Source organism: Salmo salar, chromosome 03 (assembly GCF_965601325.2).
Source record: "Salmo salar chromosome 03, fSalSal1, whole genome shotgun sequence".
NCBI classification, from domain to species: Eukaryota; Metazoa; Chordata; class Actinopteri; order Salmoniformes; family Salmonidae; genus Salmo; species Salmo salar.
This window is the reverse complement of record NC_138293.1, coordinates 68,435,951-68,455,952: the sequence shown is the minus strand read 5'-3', so window position 1 is coordinate 68,455,952 and position 20,002 is coordinate 68,435,951. Positions and strand designations below refer to the sequence as shown.

The window sequence follows — 20,002 nt, the reverse complement described above, 5'->3', positions numbered from 1 at the left end:
TCTATACTTAAATATTGTCAAGACAATAAGACAAATCTGAGTAGATTGGGTTAATTCCAATAATAACACGGCTGTTATAGGATATTTCTATTTTAACTCTTATTATGTGTAGATTTTTCTGGTAGTTTAAGAATGAAGGTATTATCTGGACAATTATATGGCTATATATCGTGCTGTACATTTGTGTATGATGTGGAAAAACAATAACATGGAATTCATAAAATGCAGCGAAATGATTTGATGCAATTTGGCAATATATGTCAATGTAAAACCAGTTGTAAATATTACTTTAAAATGAGGAATAACATTTAGGAATAACATTTACATGAACTTAAATTCACTTTTAGATAATGTAGAAGTAAAGGTGACAACTGCTATTAACTTGGGGATAAATTTGACAAAACAGTCAACAAAACACAAACTTATTATGTAGAAATTTTACCCCGGCTCATTTACAGTACATTTGAATAAGAAAGAGGCAAGGTTTTTGGTTAAACAAAAGTATACTCATCTTTTTACAGAAAGTTATTTTGTTCCAATTCAGTGGACATGCTTTACTAATAAAGGTTGGAAAACCTATAAAAAAAATTGTGGGCCTTTAAAATTATGACATGTATTAGCGTTTCAGATTACTCTATCAAATTTGAGGATAAAAACACATTTCGTACTATGACCCAATAAAATGCGCTGAGATTACGATGATAAACTATGACCCAATAAAATGCGCTGAGATTACGATGATAAACTATGACCCAATAAAATGCGCTGAGATTACGATGATAAACTATGACCCAATAAAATGCGCTGAGATTACGATGATAAACTATGACCCAATAAAATGCACTGAGAAACTATGAACCAATAAAATGTACTGAGATTACAATGAGAAACTATGAACCAACACTGTGTGTATACATCATTTATAAGATGTAATCATCATGTTATTGATGGCAATATTAAGCTTTAGTATTATTATTATGCTTCGGTGATAATCAGTGATATTGTTTTGAACAATTGTTCATTGTTGATCGCTGAGAAAATGCAACAATACTCATATTTGTCTTTTCTTCAGGGGCTTCTTAAAATAGACAGTACCATCCTGTTCCTTGGTTTACTGGTTCAGGTTTTTCCTACAGCATCTCCATTACAGACTATTTATGGAACGTCCCCACACATTTTGCTCATGTGACCCAAAATAACCTTTAGGTCAAACCAGAAAGCCATGTCTTTTACCCAGAAATTCATTGGAAAATAGTCAGGTTTCCTATGTGTAAGGCATTACTGTAGCTATTGTATCAGGTGAATATAAGGCTACTTGACTCCACTGTCACCATTTGACAGCATGTAGTAGCCCTGTATCTCCACAGGAGGCAGTCTGGTCCTGGGTGGCTACAGGTAGGTGCTGGAAATGTCTGTGATGGCCAGGTGCAGGTACTCTGGCAGGCCGTCCTCCTGGCTCCCATTGGTCTCCCTCCTCCTGACTCTGGTGGAGAGGGTCTTCCTCTTCTCCATGCCGTTGGTCCCCGGCCCTCTGTTCTCCAGGCTGGACACGATCATCTCAGACAGATCCTGCTGTAGCCTCTGGAAGTTCTCCCTGAGGAGACAACCAGGGACAAGATGTTTGGATTATTTGACATACATAATGCTCCATATAGATATGGTTGATGGATACAGTATAAGTTCAGGATGGGTGGTTTCTACTCACGCTGTCGGGGGCGTTGGCAGGTTGTATTCTGTCCCTGTCACCCCTGTTAACCAGTATGTCATCTCATTGCCTTTACCCTATAATACATACACAAACATACAAATCGTTGGCATAATCTGAGCTCTATACTCACAAAACCATCTCATAGCTTAATGAACCCAGCTTACCTTCAGAAAGGTCTCTCCTCTCTGCTCATACTCAAACTTGCAGTCTGTCCGTTGGAGGATGTTTATGGTGGGCTGGCTGACATGGATTCTTAGTGCTGGAGAGGAAGCATGAGAGGTGTCATCCTATGGTGAACTATGGTGAATATACGCTGCTAGAATGGAGCTGTGCTTGTGATAGCTGAGGAGAATGTATGTAAGTGTTCATCCCAGTGGTTATGTTTGATGTGTCGGTATCTGTGTGTGCTGTCTCTTACGCAGGCCTGTGGACTCCATGCGTGAAGCAGTGTTGACTGTGTCTCCAAACAGACAGTAACGTGGCATCTTGTTCCCCACCACACCTGCCGCACACGGCCCTGGAAATACACCAGACACAGTGAAAGCTAAACACACAGCAGGCAGTGAAAGTGTTGCTAACAGGACTGTATTGGCCCAATATTATGAACTTAAAATAAAACTAAATTGTGGGAAAATTAAAGCTCCATACAAACTACTGTATGGGCCAGTTATATTGTGCTCAGATGGGGTACCTGAGTGCACCCCGATGCGGATCCACAGGGGTATGCCCGGTAGGTGTTGGAGCTGGAAGGTCCCTACGAAAGCTAGGATGTCCAGGGCCATGTGGGCGATGTCCACTGCGTGCCGGTTGCCATTGCGCCGTGGCAACCCCGATGCCACCATGTATGCATCACCAATCGTCTCCACCTGGCATAGAGAGAGGAAGAGACAATAACCCTCTGAAATGTCATCTGAATACAATAATAACATTCATATGAAAACTGTTTTCCCCACTCAACAATTCCATCTCAAACTGTATGAATGCTTTCAATTCCATAATACTACAGTAAAAACAGTACTGTAGATTCTTGGCATTGTTCCTACTTTGTTGCCTTACAACCTGGAATTAAAATAGATTTTTGGAGGGTTTGTATCATTTGATTTACACAACATGCCTACCACTTTGAAGATGCTAAATATTTTTTACTGTGAAACAAACAGCAAATAAGACAAAAAAAAACGGAAAATTTGAGCATGCATAACTATTCACCCCCCCCCCAAAGTCAATACTCTGTAGAGCCACCTTGTTCAGCAATTACAGCTGCAAGTCTCTTGGGGTATGTGTCTATAAGCTTGACACATCTAGCCACTGAGATTTTTGCCCATTCTTCAAGGCAAAACTGCTCCAGCTCCTTCAAGTTGGATGGGTTCCGCTGGTGTACAGCAATCTTTAAGTCATACCACAGATTCTCAATTGGATTGAGGTCTGGGCTTTGACTAGGCCATTCAAGACATTTAAATGTTTCCCCTTAAACCACTCGAGTGTTGCTTTAACAGTATGCTTAGGGTCATTGTCCTGCTGGAAGGTGAACCTCCATCCCAGTCTCAAATCTCTGGAAGACTGAAACAGGTTTCCCTCAAGAAATTCCCTGTTTTTAGCTCCATCCATCATTCCTTCAATTCTGACCAGTATGCCAGTCCCTGCCGATGAAAAACATCCCCACAGCATAATGCTGCCACCACCATGCTTTACTGTGGGGATGGTGTTCTCGGGGTGATGAGAGGTGTTGGGTTTGCACCAGACATAGCGTTTTGCTTGATGGATAAAAATCTCAATTTTAGTCTCATCTGACCAGAGTACCTTCTTCCATATGTTTGGAGAGTCTCCCACATGCCTTTTGGCAAACACCAAATGGGGTTGATATTTTTTACTTTAAGCAATGGCTTTTTTCTGGCCACTCTTCCATAAAGCCCAGCTCTTTGGAGTGTGTGGCTTAAAGTGGTCCTATGGACAGATACTCCAATCTCCGCTGTGGAGCTTTGCAGCTCCTTCAGGCCTCTCTGATTAATACCCTCCTTGCCTGGTCCATGAGTTTTGGTGGGCGGCCCTCTCTTGGCAGGTTTGTTGTGATGCCATATTCTTTCCATTTTTTAATAACGGATTTAATGGTGCTCCGTGGAATGTTCAAAGTTCCGGATATTTTTTTATAATCCAACCCTGATCTGTAATTCTCTAAAAAAAAATCCCTGACCTGTTTGGAGAGCTCCTTGGTCTTCATGGTGCCGCTTGCTTGGTGGTGTTGCAGACTCTGGGGCCTTTCGGAACTGGTGTATATATACTGAGATCATGTGACACTTAGATTGCACACAGGTGGACTTTATTCAACTAATTCTGTGACTTCTGAAGGTAATTGGTTGTACCAGATCTTATTTAGGGGCTTCATAGCAAAGGCGGTGAATACATCTGCACGCACCACTTATCCGTATTTTCATTCACTTCACCAATTTGGACTATTTTGTGTATGTCCATTACATGAAATCCAAATAAAAATCAATTTAAATTACAGGTTGTAATGCAACAAAACAGGAAAAACGCCAAGGGGGTGAATACTTTTGCAAGGCACTGTATGTGAACATGTCAAGCCTCAGTCCCAACTACCTTGTATACATCGTGGTGGTCCAGGATCCTGTCAAAGTTCTTGTAGATGTCATTGAGCATGTCCACCACCTCCATGGGTGTGCTGTACTGGCACAGAGTGGTGAAGCCCACGATGTCGCTGAAGTAGACCGTCACCTCGTCAAACAGCTCTGGCTCCACACTGCCTGTCTCCTTCAGGGAACGCACCACTGGGCTGAGGAGGGAAGCAGGGGGACGGGAGGTTAGGCTGAGCGACTCCTTATCATTCTGTTGGCTTCCAAAAGCTAAATAGGCTGGCAGGTGTGTTAGGGTTAAGAGTTAAAGTTGAGCTGGGATGAATGACATACGCTGGCAGGAGCAGGAAGTTGAGTCTGTCAGCCCTGTCCCTCTCAGCCTTGTACAGAGAGGTTCTCTCCTCCACCAGGTGCTCCAGGTTCCTGGAGTACATCTGCAGCCGACGGATCAGGTTGTCCATGTAGCTCTCATTAGCCTGGTTGTGCAGGTTGCTGAATGATTGTGGAACATGGAAGAAAATGACAATCTCTGTAATGATAAAAGCGCAATAGCTCAGAAAATCTTTAACAAGAGAAAAATCCAAATTGGAGATTGTCTATCACTCCAACTTTTGCATGAATAACGCATTGATAGAACTCTAAATTTCTAAGACGTCTGTATGTTAAACACTAATCAGCTGTTGACATGCCATGGCCTTTGGTATGTAAAAAGGGTTTTGATTGACTGAATGTACTGAGTGTACAAAACATTAATAACACCTGCCTTTTCCATGACATAGCCTGACCAGGTGATTCCAGGTGAAAGCTATGATCCCTTTTTGATGTCACTTGTTAAATCGACTTCAGTCGGTGTAGATGAAGGGGAAGAGACATGTTAAAAAAGTATTTTAAAGCCTTGAGACAACTGAGACATGGATTGTGTATGTGTTCCATTCAGAGGGTGAAAAGTGCTTTGAATGGGGTATGGTAATAGGTGCATGGCGCACTGGTTTGTGTCAAGAACTGCAACGCTGCTTGGTTTTTCACAGTCAACAGTTTCCTGTGTGTATCAAGAATGGTCCACCACCCAAAGGACATCCAGACAACTTGACACAACTGTGTTAAGCATTGGAGTCAACATGGGCCAGCATCCCTGTGGAACGCTTTCAACACCTTGTAGAGTCCATGTGGGGTGCAACTCAATATTAGGAAGGTGTTTTGTACACTCAGTGTAGATATGGAATATCAGGCATTTTGTACACACACACACAAACTCACACATCATGCACACACACTCACACTCTCACTCTCACTCTCATAAAGCACTGGGCTTACCTGAATATCTTACCCAGAGATCCCTCTATCTTCTTGAAGTCTGGCCTCCTCTCCGGGTCCTCTTCCCAGCAGTTCTTTATCAGCATGTAAAGCTGCAGGAGACAAGTACAATGACAACCATACATACAAACTAACACAGATATGCATGCATACGTGAGGAATGCTATGAGGGGCCTTGTACCTCCGCCTCGTTTTCTGCTGCTGTCTCAAAGTTCAGATCTGGCCTGAAGAAGCCAGTTTGACTTGGGTACTGCACCATGTACAGCTTCTCTGAGGGAGGAAGGAAAGGGGAATTCAGTTGACAGCCATGCCCTCATTTACAGTAAAATAATATCAATTTCACTCTCCTTTTGCAAAATCCCTAGAATAGTAATTGATAACAGTGATCCCTAGTGAGCAGAAGTTGTATTTACATGTAATGGTCAACAGGAGTCGCTGTTAAATTACCAGTGTGAGATGCATAGACATAAAAAAAAACTTGATAACTTTTACTATTGCTGAAAACTGTTCTGCATGACTCTCTGACTCTAGCTGCCAGACCGTTGTTACCTGCGATGTCGGAGCAGGCCTGGGTGAAGAAGGGGTTCTTCCTCAGTATGATCTCCTGAGCGATGATGGCAAAGCTGTAGACGTCCCCCTTCTGGGAGATCCCCTGCTTCCGGAGGTGTTCTGGAGCTGTCCACAAGTCTGACAGAAAGGAGAGGGACCAGAATGGATATCAAATCACTCTCCTGCTTGAGTGTTTTACTAACTTAATTGCATAATACTTTCAGGTTGAATCATTTACTTGTAAGGGAAAAAGTGGGCAGAGGGATTCACCTTTGCAGGGGTTGAGGATGGTGTTGCAGCCAAAGTCTGTGATTTTGACCACCATGCGGTTGTCCACCACACAGTTTGAGGACTTCAGTCGGCCATGGACCTCAATGTTGCTGGAGTGGAGGTAGGACATGCCCTGAAACCGTCACCAGGGTGAGCCCCACACAGCTACAGCATGCAACACCAGTGGTTCCCAACCAGGGGTACTAGGACAACTGGGGGTACTTGGCCTATCCATAGGGGGTACTTGAGAAGACTCATGAGACCATAGGGTTACTGGTAAAATGCACATGAGGGGGTACTGCGGCCAGAGCAAAATTCAGTTGGTGGTACAGTAAGCAAAAAAGGTTGGGAGGCACTGGATTACACGATATTACAATGTCAGTGCATTTACCCACAGTAAACACATAGTACAACCAAACTACATAAGCATACCTTAGCTATGTCATACATGACTGATATCTTGAATTCCAAGTCCATGAAGGTCTTTTCAGGATAGGAGATTGTGTCATTAAGGACATACTGTAAAGACAGTGAATTACAGAGTTTACTGCAGTTCAGTTTATGCTTGAGTGTTTTTGTTTCTTCCTGGTAGGGTATTTGAAAACTGAGTGAATGTAACTGTGATTGTGACCCAGGCGCTGTCAGTAAAGGAGTCCTGTAATCAACATGTGTGTAAATGTCATTTGCTTATCATTGCGCAATGAAGATATATGGGTGGAAAGTAGGCCACTGATTCCCACCATAAAGTCATGTTCTCTGCCAATCCTCTTACCCTCAGGGATCCCCTCTCACAGAATTCAAACACTCCAAACAGGCCATACTCAAACTTCACCGTGCCATAGAACTTGGTCAGGTTGTAGTAGTCAATATGCAGGAGCTGAGAGAGGCAGAAAGAGAGAGAGGAAGCAGGAGAGAGAGAGAGAGTCTGTGTGAAAGACATCCTCTCATGGGTGATCTTGACTTCCTCACACTTATTTACACACTCTACTTTTATCACCTAGTTGCTCACATAAGGTTACATAGTCTATCTCCTCTGATTGACAAGGAGATGAAAGATTCCTCCATAGGGCCACAAAGCCACAAAACATACATACACAAATCCGCAAACCTCTGTTGTTCACATCACATCAAGATAAGCAAATATATGGTTGACCTTGAGCTTGGGCCATATAGACACTCAAAATGGACACTAGATCAGTGGATAGCTGACTGGACTACGATATATCGTAGGAGGAACTAGGATATATCGGGGGAGAGGAAGTGACATCACTAGCAAGAACCTTACAGTGTTGAGCTCAATCCTCTGGATCTCACTGAAGTTGCCGTCTGTGTGTTGCAGCTCCTTCAGGATCACGGGCTGAAAATAATAGATCCATAATAATAGACTAGAATTATGCCCATTTCAGCCTTTGAGAGTAGTTACTGGTGGGTCGTTCCTCCAATTCAGTGCCTTTCAAGAAGTGTAACTGTCACAAAGAGCACATATTCAACTTCATGAAAAACACTTTTTCCCCATCTCAAGGGGTTAAATAAAAATATGACTATAGTAAGTGCCTATTAAGTGTCAAATAAAGTAAAAGGGTTGACGATTTCATCTTAAATAAGCCATAATCCCCTTTTGACAGGGGAAATGGAAGCTTGTTGTGTGCAACAGGGGGTTGCAATTGAATGCAAGCTTCACAATATTTTTTAAATTGTTCAATCATTTCTAGCCTATCTATCTACGGGTAACCTGGTTGACTTGTTATGCTCGACCCGCTCAGTTTTCCACCACAAAACACCAGAAAATTGCCACAGAACCAGCTAACTTGCTTTTTACACTATGATTTCACTATTAAGGGAAAGGGGATATCTAGTCAGTTGCACAACTGAATGCATTCAACTGAAATTTTTATTCCGCATTTAACCCAACCCCTCTGAATGAAAGATGTTTATTCTGAAAAACATATTTAAAAAGGAATAGTTATACCATCTTAACGAGAGTTCAGTTCAAGTAACAGGGTTGACCTTAAAATGAGGAACAAACGTAAATGAATCACTAATCACATGAAATAAATAATAACCTTCAGAAATGACTTTGTCAAAGCAACAAAATAACTAGGGCTTTACAATGATGGTGAAATGTGGGGGTTAAGTCGGTTAAAATCTTCCTAGAAGTCAGAGTGGGTGCACAGAGGGACATGTCAAAATGCTGAATTTTTGCACTTTAGCAAGTCTTTATTCATTTATTGAATTCTCCATGTGGTCTACATTAAAGGGCACTTCATTTAATATAACAGGCTTTTAAAATGTTATATTGGTGCACATATCAAAGGGACGCAAAAAGGCAATCTTTTCGCGGAACAACAACTCACACCACATCTTTAAGTCAGTTTATGGACCAAAGAGTGTAATGGCACCTTTTTGTCATAGCGAGCTCTGTGAATCTGGTAACAGCTGTCCTTCCTGTTGTCTTCATCGATCTGATATATAGAAAGAAAAAGGGATAAATAATGTGGAATAAACCATCAACATTAATAAAATATCACAAGACTATAGGCATCCAATTAGATCCCTGGGTATTAGAGAACACAGGGAGTATCAGCATGTAAATGAAAGAATTTAAACCAACATCAGTGTAACACCAGCTTGTATTGACCATGCATTATGGGAGTTTGAGAGATGATATACTATAAATACAAATAGACAGGCAAAAACATCATGACAAGGAAGAGGTGATGGAGCTCACCTTCAGTGAGACCAGACTTAACTCTTTCCCATCCAGCGGACTAATCAGGTCTTGGCTGATGTGGGACCACCTCTTTTGGTTTTGACGTTCCTTCATGTTCTGCCTATTGGCCATAAATCAAATCAAATCAGAGTTTATTTGTCACGTGCACAGGTTACAGCAAGTGTAAACAGTACAGGGAAATGCTTGCTTGCAAGCTCTTCCTCAACAATGCAGTAATGCTAAGTAATATAAAAGAAAAATACACACGAGAATATATACAAGGTCAATATCAGTACCAATCAATGAATTGGATTCTGATGACAGTTGTGTAATCAGGTTTAAAGTGACTGAACAGAAGGGTAAATATACTGCTCAAAAAAATAAAGGGAACACTTAAACAACACATCCTAGATCTGAATGAAATAAATAATCTTATTAAATACTTTTTTCTTTACATAGTTCAATGTGCTGACAACAAAATCACACAAAAATAATCAATGGAAACCCAATTTATCAACCCATGGAGGTCTGGATTTGGAGTCACACTCAAAATGAAAGTGGAAAACCACACTACAGGCTGATCCAACTTTGATGTAATGTCCTTAAAACAAGTCAAAATGAGGCTCAGTAGTGTGTGTGGCCTCCACGTGCCTGTATGACCTCCCTACAACACCTGGGCATGCTCTTTATGAGGTGGCGGATGGTCTCCTGAGGGATCTCCTCCCAGACCTGGACTAAAGCATCCGCCAACTCCTGGACAGTCTGTGGTGTAACGTGGCGTTGGTGGATGGAGCGAGACATGATGTCCCAGATGTGCTCAATTGGATTCAGGTCTGGGGAACGGGCGGGCCAGTCCATAGCATCAATGCCTTCCTCTTGCAGGAACTGCTGACACACTCCAGCCACATAAGGTCTAGCATTGTCTTGCATTAGGAGGAACCCAGGGCCAACCGCACCAGCATATGGTCTCACAAGGGGTCTGAGGATCTCATCTCGGTACCTAATGGCAGTCAGGCTACCTCTGGCGAGCACATGGAGGGCTGTGCGGCCCCTCAAAGAAATGCCACCCCACACCATGACTGACCCACCGCCAAACCAGTCATGCTGGAGGATGTTGCAGGCAGCAGAACATTCTCCACGCCGTCTCCAGACTCTGTCACGTCTGTCACGTGCTCAGTGTGAACCTGCTTTCATCGGTGAAGAGCACAGGGTGCCAGTGGCGAATTTACCAATCTGGGTGTTCTCTGGCAAATGCCAAACGTCTTGCACGGTGTTGGGCTGTAAGCACAACCCCAACCTGTGGACGTCGGGCCCTCATACCACCCTCATGGAGTCTGTTTCTGACCGTTTGAGCAGACACATGCACATTTGTGGCCTGCTGGAGGTCATTTTGCAGGGCTCTGGCAGTGCTCCTCCTGCTCCTCCTTGCACAAAGGCGGAGGTAGCGGTCCTGCTGCTGGGTTGTTGCCCTCCTACGACCTCCTCCACGTCTCCTGATGTACTGGCCTGTCTCCTGGTAGCGCCTCCATGCTCTGGACACTACGCTGACAGACACAGCAAACCTTCTTGCCACAGCTCGCATTGATGTGCCATCCTGGATGAGCTGCACTACCTGAGCCACTTGTGTGGGTTGTAGACTCCGTCTCATGCTACCACTAGAGTGAAAGCACCGCCAGCATTCAAAAGTGACCAAAACATCAGCCAGGAAGCATAGGAACTGAGAAGTGGTCTGTGGTCCCCACCTGCAGAACCACTCCTTTATTGGGGGTGTCTTGCTAATTGCCTATAATTTCCACCTGTTGTCTATTCCATTTGCACAACAGCATGTGAAATTTATTGTCAATCAGTGTTGCTTCCTAAGTGGACAGTTTGATTTCACAGAAGTGTGATTGACTTGGAGTTACATTGTGTTGTTTAAGTGTTCCCTTTATTTTTTTGAGCAGTGTATAATAATAATAATAAGGTTAATAATAATAATAAATAGACAAACACAGAGGTGAGTGAGACATGTCATCAAGTAACAATGTGATTGGACAGAAGTGAGAACACAGAGGTTGGTGTGGTGCATATTTGACCTGTAGAAGATCAGAGCGATGGCAGTCACCACCACAACACTGACACTCAGGACGATCACAATGATATCCTCTGTCTTCAGATCTGGAATCACAAACATAGAATAAGTATTCCCCCCACCAATACTGTATTTTCGTACCAAGACGTAACAGAAACTTCAAAAGAGCTTGTGTACTAGAATAAACTTTGTACTGTTACTAGAAGCACTAGTGTTTATAAATCAAATCAAATAAAATTGTATTTGTCACATGTGCCGAATACAGCAGATGTAGACCTTGCCATGAAATGCTTACTTACAGCCCTTAACCAACAATGAAGAGTTTTTAAAAAGTAAGACAAATGTGCTAAATAAACTAATGGGAAAATAGTAACACAATAAAAAAAACTATAATGAGGTAATGTACAAGGGGTAAAGGTACCGAATAAATGTGAAGGGGTTCGGCTTAGTCGAGGTAATTGAGATAATATGTAGGTAGGGTTAAAGTGACTATGCATAGATAATTAACAGAGAGTAGCAGCAGCGTATGTGAAGAGTGTGAACAAATGTGCATGTGTGTGTGTGTGTGTGTGTGTGTGTGTGTGTGTCCAGTGAGTGTACATTGAAATGTATGCACTCACTTTGGATAAGAGTGTCTGCTAAATGACAAAAATGAAAATAAAATAAGAGGGTCAATGCTAATAGTCCGGGTAGCCACTGTTCAGCAGTCTTATCGCTTGGGGGTAGAAACTGCTACTGGCCTGTTACAAGAGCTTATACAGTGCATTCGGGAAAGTATTCAGATCCCTTGACTTTTTCCACATTTTGTTACGTTACAGCCCTATTCTAAAATGGAAAAAAATATATATATTTTCCTCATCGATCTACACACAATACCCCATAATGACAAAGCAAAAACAGGTTTTTAGAAATGTTTGGAAATGTATATTTACATAAGTATTCAGACCCTTTACTCAGTACTTGGTTGAAGCACCTTTGGCAAAGATTACAACCTCAAGTCTTCTTGGGTATGAAGCTACAAGCTTCGCACACCTGTATTTGGGGAGTTTCTCCCATTCTTCTCTGCAGATCCTCTCAAGCTCTGTCAGGTTGGATGGGGAGCGTTGCTGCAAAAGCTATTTTCAAGTCTCTCCAGAGATGTTTGATCAGGCTCAAGTCCGGGCTCTGGCTGGGCCACTCAAGGACATTCAGAGACTTCTCCCGAAGCCACTCCTGCATTGTCTTGGCTGTGTTTTTTAGGGTCGTTGTCCTGCTGTAAGGTGAACCTTCGCCCCAGTCTGAGGTCCTGAGCGCTCTGGAGCAGGTTTTCATCAAGGATCTCTCTGTACTTTGCGCCGTTCATCTTTCCCTTGATCCTGACTCGTCTCCCAGTCCCTGACGCTGAAAAACATCCCCACAGCATGATGCTGCTACCACCATGCATCACCGTAGGGATGGTGCCAGGTTTCCTCCAGATGTGACACTTGGCATTCAGGCCAAAGAGTTCAATCTTGATTTCATCAGACTAGAGAATATTTTTCTCATTGTCTGAGAGTCTTTAGGTGCCTTTTGGCAAACTCCAAGCGGGCTGTCATGTGCCTTTTACTGAGGAGTGGCTTCCGTCTGGCCACTCTACCATAAAGGCCTGATTGGTGGAGTTCTGCAGAGATGGTTGTCCTTCTGGAAGGTTCTCCCATCTCCACAAAGGAACTCTGTAGCTCTGTCAGAGTGACCATCAGGTTCCTGGTCACCTCCCTGACCAAGGCCCTTCTCCCCCGATTGCTCTCAGTTTGGCCAGGCGGCCAGCTCTAGGAAGAGTCTTGGTCGTTCCAAACTTCTTCCATTTAAGAATGATGGAGACCACTGTGTTCTTGGGGACCTTCAATGCTGCAGAAATGTTTTGGTACCCTTCCCCCGATCTGTGCATCGACACAATCCTGTCTCTGAGCTTTAAGGACAATTCCTTCGACCTCATGGCTTGGTTTTTTCTCTGACATGCACTGTCAACTGTGGGACCTTATATAGACAGGTGTGTGCCTTTCCAAATCATGTCCAATCAATTGAATTTACCACAGGTGGAAATTCAAGTTGTAGAAACATCTCAAGGATGATCATGGGAAATAGGAAGCACCTGAGCTCAATTTCAAGTGTCATAGCAAAGGGTCTGAATACTTAAGTAAATAAGGTATTTATGTTTTATAAATTTGCAAAAATGTATAAGAACTTGCTTTCGCTTTGTCACTATGGAGTATTGTGTGTAGATTTAATACATTTTAGAATAAGGCTGTAATGTAACAAAATCTGAAAAAATTCAAGTGGTCTGAATACTTTCCAAATGCACTGTATGTCATTACCATTAGGGTTGATTGGCTTGTCATCTGGCAGTTGGGACCCGGGCCAGGGCAGTGAGGGGGTGTTGTCCTCCACTCTGGTCTCATTTATGGACGTATCAAACACAAACAGGGTTTTGTACTTGAGGGGAGGTGCAATGACAGTGTTATTAAGTGATCATTAAATGATGTCCTGCTGCTGTTTAACAGGGGACGGAGATGGTGACCATTCCAACAGTTACATTGGATGAAGCCTACCTGTTTATCGATGGTGGATGTGTAAATCACAGAGAAGTTCACGTCCCTGTCCCCATTCTCATCCAGCACGTAGTGTCCCCCCATACCTGCACACAGATACTATTATGTCTAACCCTTTAAGAGTATCACCATTTATCCTCCTGAGCAGAAAACGGTTGACTGAAACACCTGCCCTTAACAACCATTTTCTCCCTCATTATAGCACCAATAATCACACCACTGTGAGCAACAATTCCAAAGAAATTGAGGCTATGACCTAGTGCTATACTCAAGGTCCAGGTTGGGAAATGTTATCTAATACAAGAGGTTGCAGAAGACATATAACCAGCTGAATTACTATGGTCCTCAGCTATAAATGGACAAAATGTGAAACATTGCTCATAAAAGTCAGCCAAGAGAGAACACTCTAATTAGCCATGTACTGCACTGTAAAATACATCTAAGTGAATGGGTTCCTGGATAACGTGTGGCTTTTCATTCCTTTGTGGAGAATGACGGTGGTGTGACAAAAATGAAACATTTACTGTTCTGGTTTGCGCAAGTTCCCGTTGGACGAGAGTCAAAGATCAGATGCTAAAGATTGCCGCCGAGCAGCTTTGCCAAGTCCAACAAGTATAGGTTCTCACCACTGCCTGACTTAAAATGTTATGGTGTTTAAATGGAGGACTGAAGACAGGATGGACAATGGCTCTGGCCATTAGGCCCTCCTATACCTTGAAAAGAGACATTCCTGAAGGGGTTTACATCAGAGAGCTCCGTGGCAGGGGGTTGTGTTGCTCTGCCTCTCAGCTCACTGGTCAACCTCTGCCTCAGCACATGGCCAAAGAGCAACACACCGTCATGGTACCCCGCCACATAGTCATTTAACTTCTGCAACAGGAGAGGAGAAGCAGTCAGGAAGACAGATAGAGAGATCGAGAGAGAGCGAGAGAGAGAGATGTTATCTCTGTTTAGACATTAGGAAGTCAGAAGAATTGAGGAATGAAGACAGATGAGTGGATCAGGGACTAACCGTGCTGTTGTAAACTACTGTGTTGTTGTATTGTCTCTCAGGCAAGGTGAGCACCAGAACATTGTCCATGCTTGGGTTGGCAGTCATGTTAGTGTGATACCCATGGCTAGGAGATAGAAAGGTTGCATGGTTTCAACTTTCAATCTGGGTCCTCAAAAAACGATGTAATGCAGTGTAACAAACTACCAAAACCAGTCTCACTTATAGATATCGATGAGGATGAAGATAATTTCTGGGGGAATCGTTGTTTCGTTCTTTATAGTGGTGACGTCATCTGGGGTTCCACAGAGAATGAATACTGAAAAACATTGTGCAGGGTTTATAAATCTGTGTGATGAAATAACATCTAAAAGATTGTAGGTGGTTCCAAAAGTTTTGTTTTAAGTATCCATTGATTTATTTCCTATTCGGGGTGGAACAAGTGGCTGGTGTGTAAGGCATGGATAAGACTTGAGAAGGTATTGAAGAAGACAGAGGGAGATACACACCGTTGCTGTGTCTGTTTTCAGAGTGAATAGCTTTCTTTAGCTCTTTCTTGCTGCGTAGCATCTCTCTTGAGATTGACATAGCAAACTGGACCGAGGGTGCCTCCAGAGCATTCATGTACCTATATGACGATGGCAAAAGGGAAGTGATGTAACGGTGCACCATGGAGCACCCAACAATAAACTCTTCTCTCCCTGGCATCAAACTTACTCTAGATATATATGTTACAGTGTTACAGTCTACCATACACATGCAATGAGCATCTCTGTACTGTCTGTACGTGTGTATGTGGCAGAATCCCCCTTTTAAATCCCCAGGTGTTCCATCTCACCAAAAACAGTCTTCAGTTTGGTCTGCCTTCTTGTAGACATAAGCCCTCCCCCAGTGCATCTTCAGACCATGTCTGGTGAAGTTCCAGAAGTGGACAAAGAAGTTGGAGATCTTGCGTGCCGGGGGCAGCAGGCGGGTCAGGTTGGCCTTGTAGTCACAGGACAGACCGAAGCTCCCGGCGGAGATGATGGGGATAGTCAGGGTCAGACCTATCTCCACGCTGAGACACACAGACTGGGGGTCACACAGTTCTCCAAATAGAGGGATCATGACCAGCAGGTCAATCTATCCTTATCTTACAGGACAGCATATTATAAACCAGCATAACAATAAACGCTATTATCATAATCATCTAGTGGGTCATTTACCACATCATCATCAACTACTAATAATCAGGCAAAACAAATACTTGTTCAATGGGGATGACAGAGACAGGGATCATTAACATGCGTGTGTGCGTGCAAGACAGAGAGAGTACTTACTCCACCATAAAGAAAGTGGCAAATGTACAGGAGGGTCCCAGCATGGCACATCCCACCTCACCTTTAGTCTGGAGCACAAACAAATGCGTACATAAACATAGGCACTCATGTTGTTGAGTAATGGGGAAGGGCTTGTTCCTGTCTCAATTCTCTCACTGAAATAATGTCATCTTTATTAATCTTATAGGCCCTCTTCATCACCCCAATTTTAATCTGACTGAAATTACTGTCTAGTTTCAGTATAGTCATTGCAGTATACGTCCGTAAAAATGGGAACTTCTCCACCTGATGTCTTTGAACAGTTTTACAAGCCAAGCGAATCCGCCTACAGGGAATGGTTAAAATGACACTTTAATGGCAATTCATCTTCTCATCTGCACATCTAAATCAGTCTGTCAGTCAACATATACAGTTGAAGTTGGAAGTTTACATACACCTTAGACAAATACATTTAAACTCAGTTTTTCACAATTCCTGACATTTAATCCTAGTAAAAATTCCCTGTCTATGGTCAGTTAGGATCACCACTTTATTTTAAGAATGTGAAATGGCAGAATAATAGCAGAGAGAATGATTTACTTCAGCTTTTATTTCTTTCATCACATTCCCAGTGGGTCAGAAATGTACATACACTCAATTAGTATTTGGTAGCATTGCCTTTAAATTGTTTAACTTGGGTCAAATGTTTAGGGTAGCCTTCCACAACCTTCCCACAATAAGTTGGGTGATTTTTGTCCCATTCCTCCTGAGAGAGCTGGTGTAACTGAGTCAGGTTTGTAGGCCTCCTTGCTCGCGCACACTTTTTCAGTTCTGCCCACACATTTTCTATAGGATTGAGGTCAGGGCTTTGTGATGGCCACTCCAATACCTTGACTTTGTTGTCCTTAAGCCATTTTGCCACAACTTTGGAAGTATGCTTGGGGTCATTGTCCATTTGGAAGACCCATTTAGGACCAAGCTTTAACTATTGTTTGTACAGATGAATGTGATACCTTCAGGCGTTTGGAAATTGCTCCCAAGGATGAACCAGACTTGTGGAGGTCTACAATTTATTTTCTGAGGTCTTGGCTGATTTCTTTTGATTTCCCATGATGTCAAGCAAAGAGGCACTGAGTTTGAAGGTAGGCCTTAAAATACATCCACAGGTACACCTCCAATTGACTCAAATGATGTCAATTAGCCTATCAGAAGCTTCTAATGCCATGACATAATTGTATGGAATTTTCCAAGCTGTTTAAAGACACAGTCAACTTAGTGTATGTAAACTTCTGACCCATTGGAATTGTGATACAGTGATTTATAAGTGAAATAATCTGTCTGTAAACAATTGTTGGGAAAATTACTTGTGTCATGCACAAAGTAGATGTCCTAACTGACTTGCCAAAACTATAGTTTGTTAACAAGAAATTTGTGGAGTGGGTGAAAAACGAGTTTTAATGACTCCAACCTAAGTGTATGTAAACTTCCGACTTCAATTGTAATATATTCAAGTAGCAATGGTCTCCTGGAAGAGATGGTATCAAGATGAGAATGGACATTACAGTCTAAAAAAGACTGGCTCACGTGCAGGGACTTGAGTATCTCCACTCCCTCACAGGTGCTGCTCCCACAGCCCCTTCGTTTGTACAGCGTGGTGTTGAACCCATTGAAATTAGCCGTTAAATTGGTGTTCAAACCTTGGCAAGGGAGAGAGTGTTTTAGGAGGATGAGATAATAACTGTTATCAAGCATAATGAAATGTCCAATAGGTTTGTGTGGTAGGTTACAGCTGAATTTTGTTTATCACTGACACGTTTGTTTTATGTTGAAATTAAAATATGTTGAAATTAAAAATAAATTCATGTTTCTGTACCTGCTGCAATGTTCAGTTGCCTGTCCGCTTCAATTGCTTGCAACACTGCACCCTTTACAAACCCTAGGCTCCAGTCTGAGGTTTTATCCTCCAAAAGTACAACGTTCATGGTGTATTTGGGTTTTGATTTCATGCATTTGTCCAGCATTCGGCTCTCAACAAGTGCCCCAAATAAGACTCCAACGCACAGAAAACAATGTGAATTCAGCATTTTGATGCTGTATAGAACAGGATTTTTTTTAAATACTGTAAAAAAGACTCCACTATCTAAATCCAGATGTAGAAATTCTTAACATCTTTAAAGACACCCCCTTAAGGGCTACAGGCCACTCCAAACCAAAAAGGTAGAAAAGTTAGAAATAGGAAAAATAAAAAATATTGTTTTAAAAAGTGGGACTGTAAAAAAAAAATCTATTTGAGTAAACTACTTCAATTCTTAGATAGGCTAAATATAAAATGGAAAACAATGGTTAGACCTTCAAAAACAAAAAACAAATGAACACTAAGTTAATTGCAATCACAGGAGACACACCTATCAGAGCTAAGGTAGAACAAGAAAAAATGGGATAGAAAGAAGTTATGTCAGCTCAACCAACTCTCTGGATAAAGTAATGGTAAATTAACAAAAAGTAGACAGCCCTTTGATATTAAAAGAAGAAAGGTTTGAAGGAGTAGCGAAGGCAATAGATCCACCAGTGAGCGCTTCAGTGAGATAGTACCTGTCAGCCACTCTGTCCCACACGTTAATGAACAACCACCAGTTGACAAATTGTGCACACAGAAGAGGGAGGGCAGCTATGCCTGACACCTACAGTTCATTTATTTATATATCTCAATATGAAACTGAATGATTTAATCATGTTTATAAACATGCTATTTGTTGACCCTGTTAACTTATGGGAATAATCCTGTAGTATGCAGAACACCCTATAGAAACATTGTAATTGCCCTTATTAAGTTATTGTAGGCCCTACAATAATCTACTTGCCTCTGATAATTTATCTCTTTAAGCATGGCCTTTATTGAGTCTCTATTGTTTCCTTGTATAGGATACAGGTGAGTAGGCCTAAATCCAATGTTCAACTGACTAGTAGATGGAATTGGAGGAAACCATGTGTTTCTCCTAATGAGAATTAGGAGAAATGAAAATACAAGAGAGGAAAACTAAGACAAAGGAATGTTGACCAGTTCACAAGGAGGCATGTGAAAATCAAACAGGTAGATGTGAAATCGTATCGAGGACAAACAGATGTGAAATCAATGGAAATTACAGAATTATTATATAGCAACACAGTCTAGCCTTCCCTGTAGCTCAGTTGGTAGAGCATGGTGTTTGCAACACCAGGATTGTGGGTTCAATTCCCACGGGGGGCCAGCACAGGAAAAAAAAAAGTATGAAATTGTATGAAATGTATGCATTCACTACTGTAAGTCGTTCTGGGTAAGAGCGTCTGCTAAATGACTAAAATGTAAATGTAGAATACCCCAGAAACTCCATGTTCAGTAGAAGGGAGAGCTTTTGCAGGGAGAGGGGCGAAGGTCACAAAAGTCCATAAAATGGATGCCTTGTGTGCTGCAGATAAATGTGTCGGTTATAAAAGCAGGTAGATTGCAAGCCTATAAAACTGTTTGCTAGCCCTTTAAAGGGGCAATCCGCAGTTGAAACAATAACAAAGTGAACTCCCCGCCACTGTTTTGGTAAAAAGCTGAGTAACGGGGCTGGAGAAATGTAACCACTCTCAAATTCATAGATAGAGCTATGGATGCAAGTTCTGACTATCCAGGCTGCATCACATCCGGCCATGATTGGGAGTCCCATAAGGCTGCGCACAATTGGCCCAGCGTCGTCTGGGTTTGGGCGGGGTAGGCCATCACTGTAAATAAGAATTTGTTCTTAAATGACTTGCCTAGTTAAATGCATGTTAAATTAAATTAAATTAAATATCCATGATATCAAAACGATAGCTTTAACCATGTTTTGAAGCTATGCAATTTTTGTTTACATTTACACTGTTTACAAACATTGGAGTAAAACAATCAGATATTTTATGGTTCTGATG

At 42.2% G+C, this 20,002-nt stretch overlaps 1 protein-coding gene across 1 annotated transcript; it reads right to left on the bottom strand.

Moving 5' to 3' along the window:
• Positions 1-236: 236 nt before the first annotated feature.
• On the bottom strand, positions 237-18,683 carry LOC106601233 (guanylyl cyclase C). The gene is made up of 27 exons (XM_014193275.3): positions 17,943-18,683; positions 17,654-17,766; positions 16,091-16,158; positions 15,610-15,828; positions 15,281-15,399; positions 14,994-15,090; positions 14,793-14,898; positions 14,494-14,650; positions 13,781-13,866; positions 13,547-13,664; positions 11,218-11,299; positions 9,161-9,263; positions 8,832-8,894; positions 7,718-7,789; positions 7,205-7,309; positions 6,865-6,951; positions 6,433-6,565; positions 6,163-6,300; positions 5,795-5,883; positions 5,614-5,705; positions 4,633-4,791; positions 4,307-4,499; positions 2,400-2,574; positions 2,127-2,225; positions 1,873-1,967; positions 1,706-1,782; positions 237-1,594 (listed from the first exon to the last, which is right to left on the bottom strand). The coding sequence occupies exons 1-27, from the start codon at positions 18,151-18,153 to the stop codon at positions 1,390-1,392; spliced, it is 3,261 nt and encodes a 1,086-aa protein (XP_014048750.1). The 5' UTR covers positions 18,154-18,683; the 3' UTR covers positions 237-1,389.
• Positions 18,684-20,002: the final 1,319 nt, after the last annotated feature.

Coding starts and splice junctions, on each gene's coding strand:
- LOC106601233 (XM_014193275.3), bottom strand. CDS start 18,153: ATGCTGAATTCACATTGTTTTCTGTGCGTTGGAGTCTTATTTGGGGCA. Junction 11,300..13,546: donor CAAGCCAATCAACCCTAATG/GTAATGACATAC, acceptor TTGTGATTCCAG/ATCTGAAGACAGAGGATATC. Junction 1,595..1,705: donor CTGCCAACGCCCCCGACAGC/GTGAGTAGAAAC, acceptor TTGTCTCCTCAG/GGAGAACTTCCAGAGGCTAC.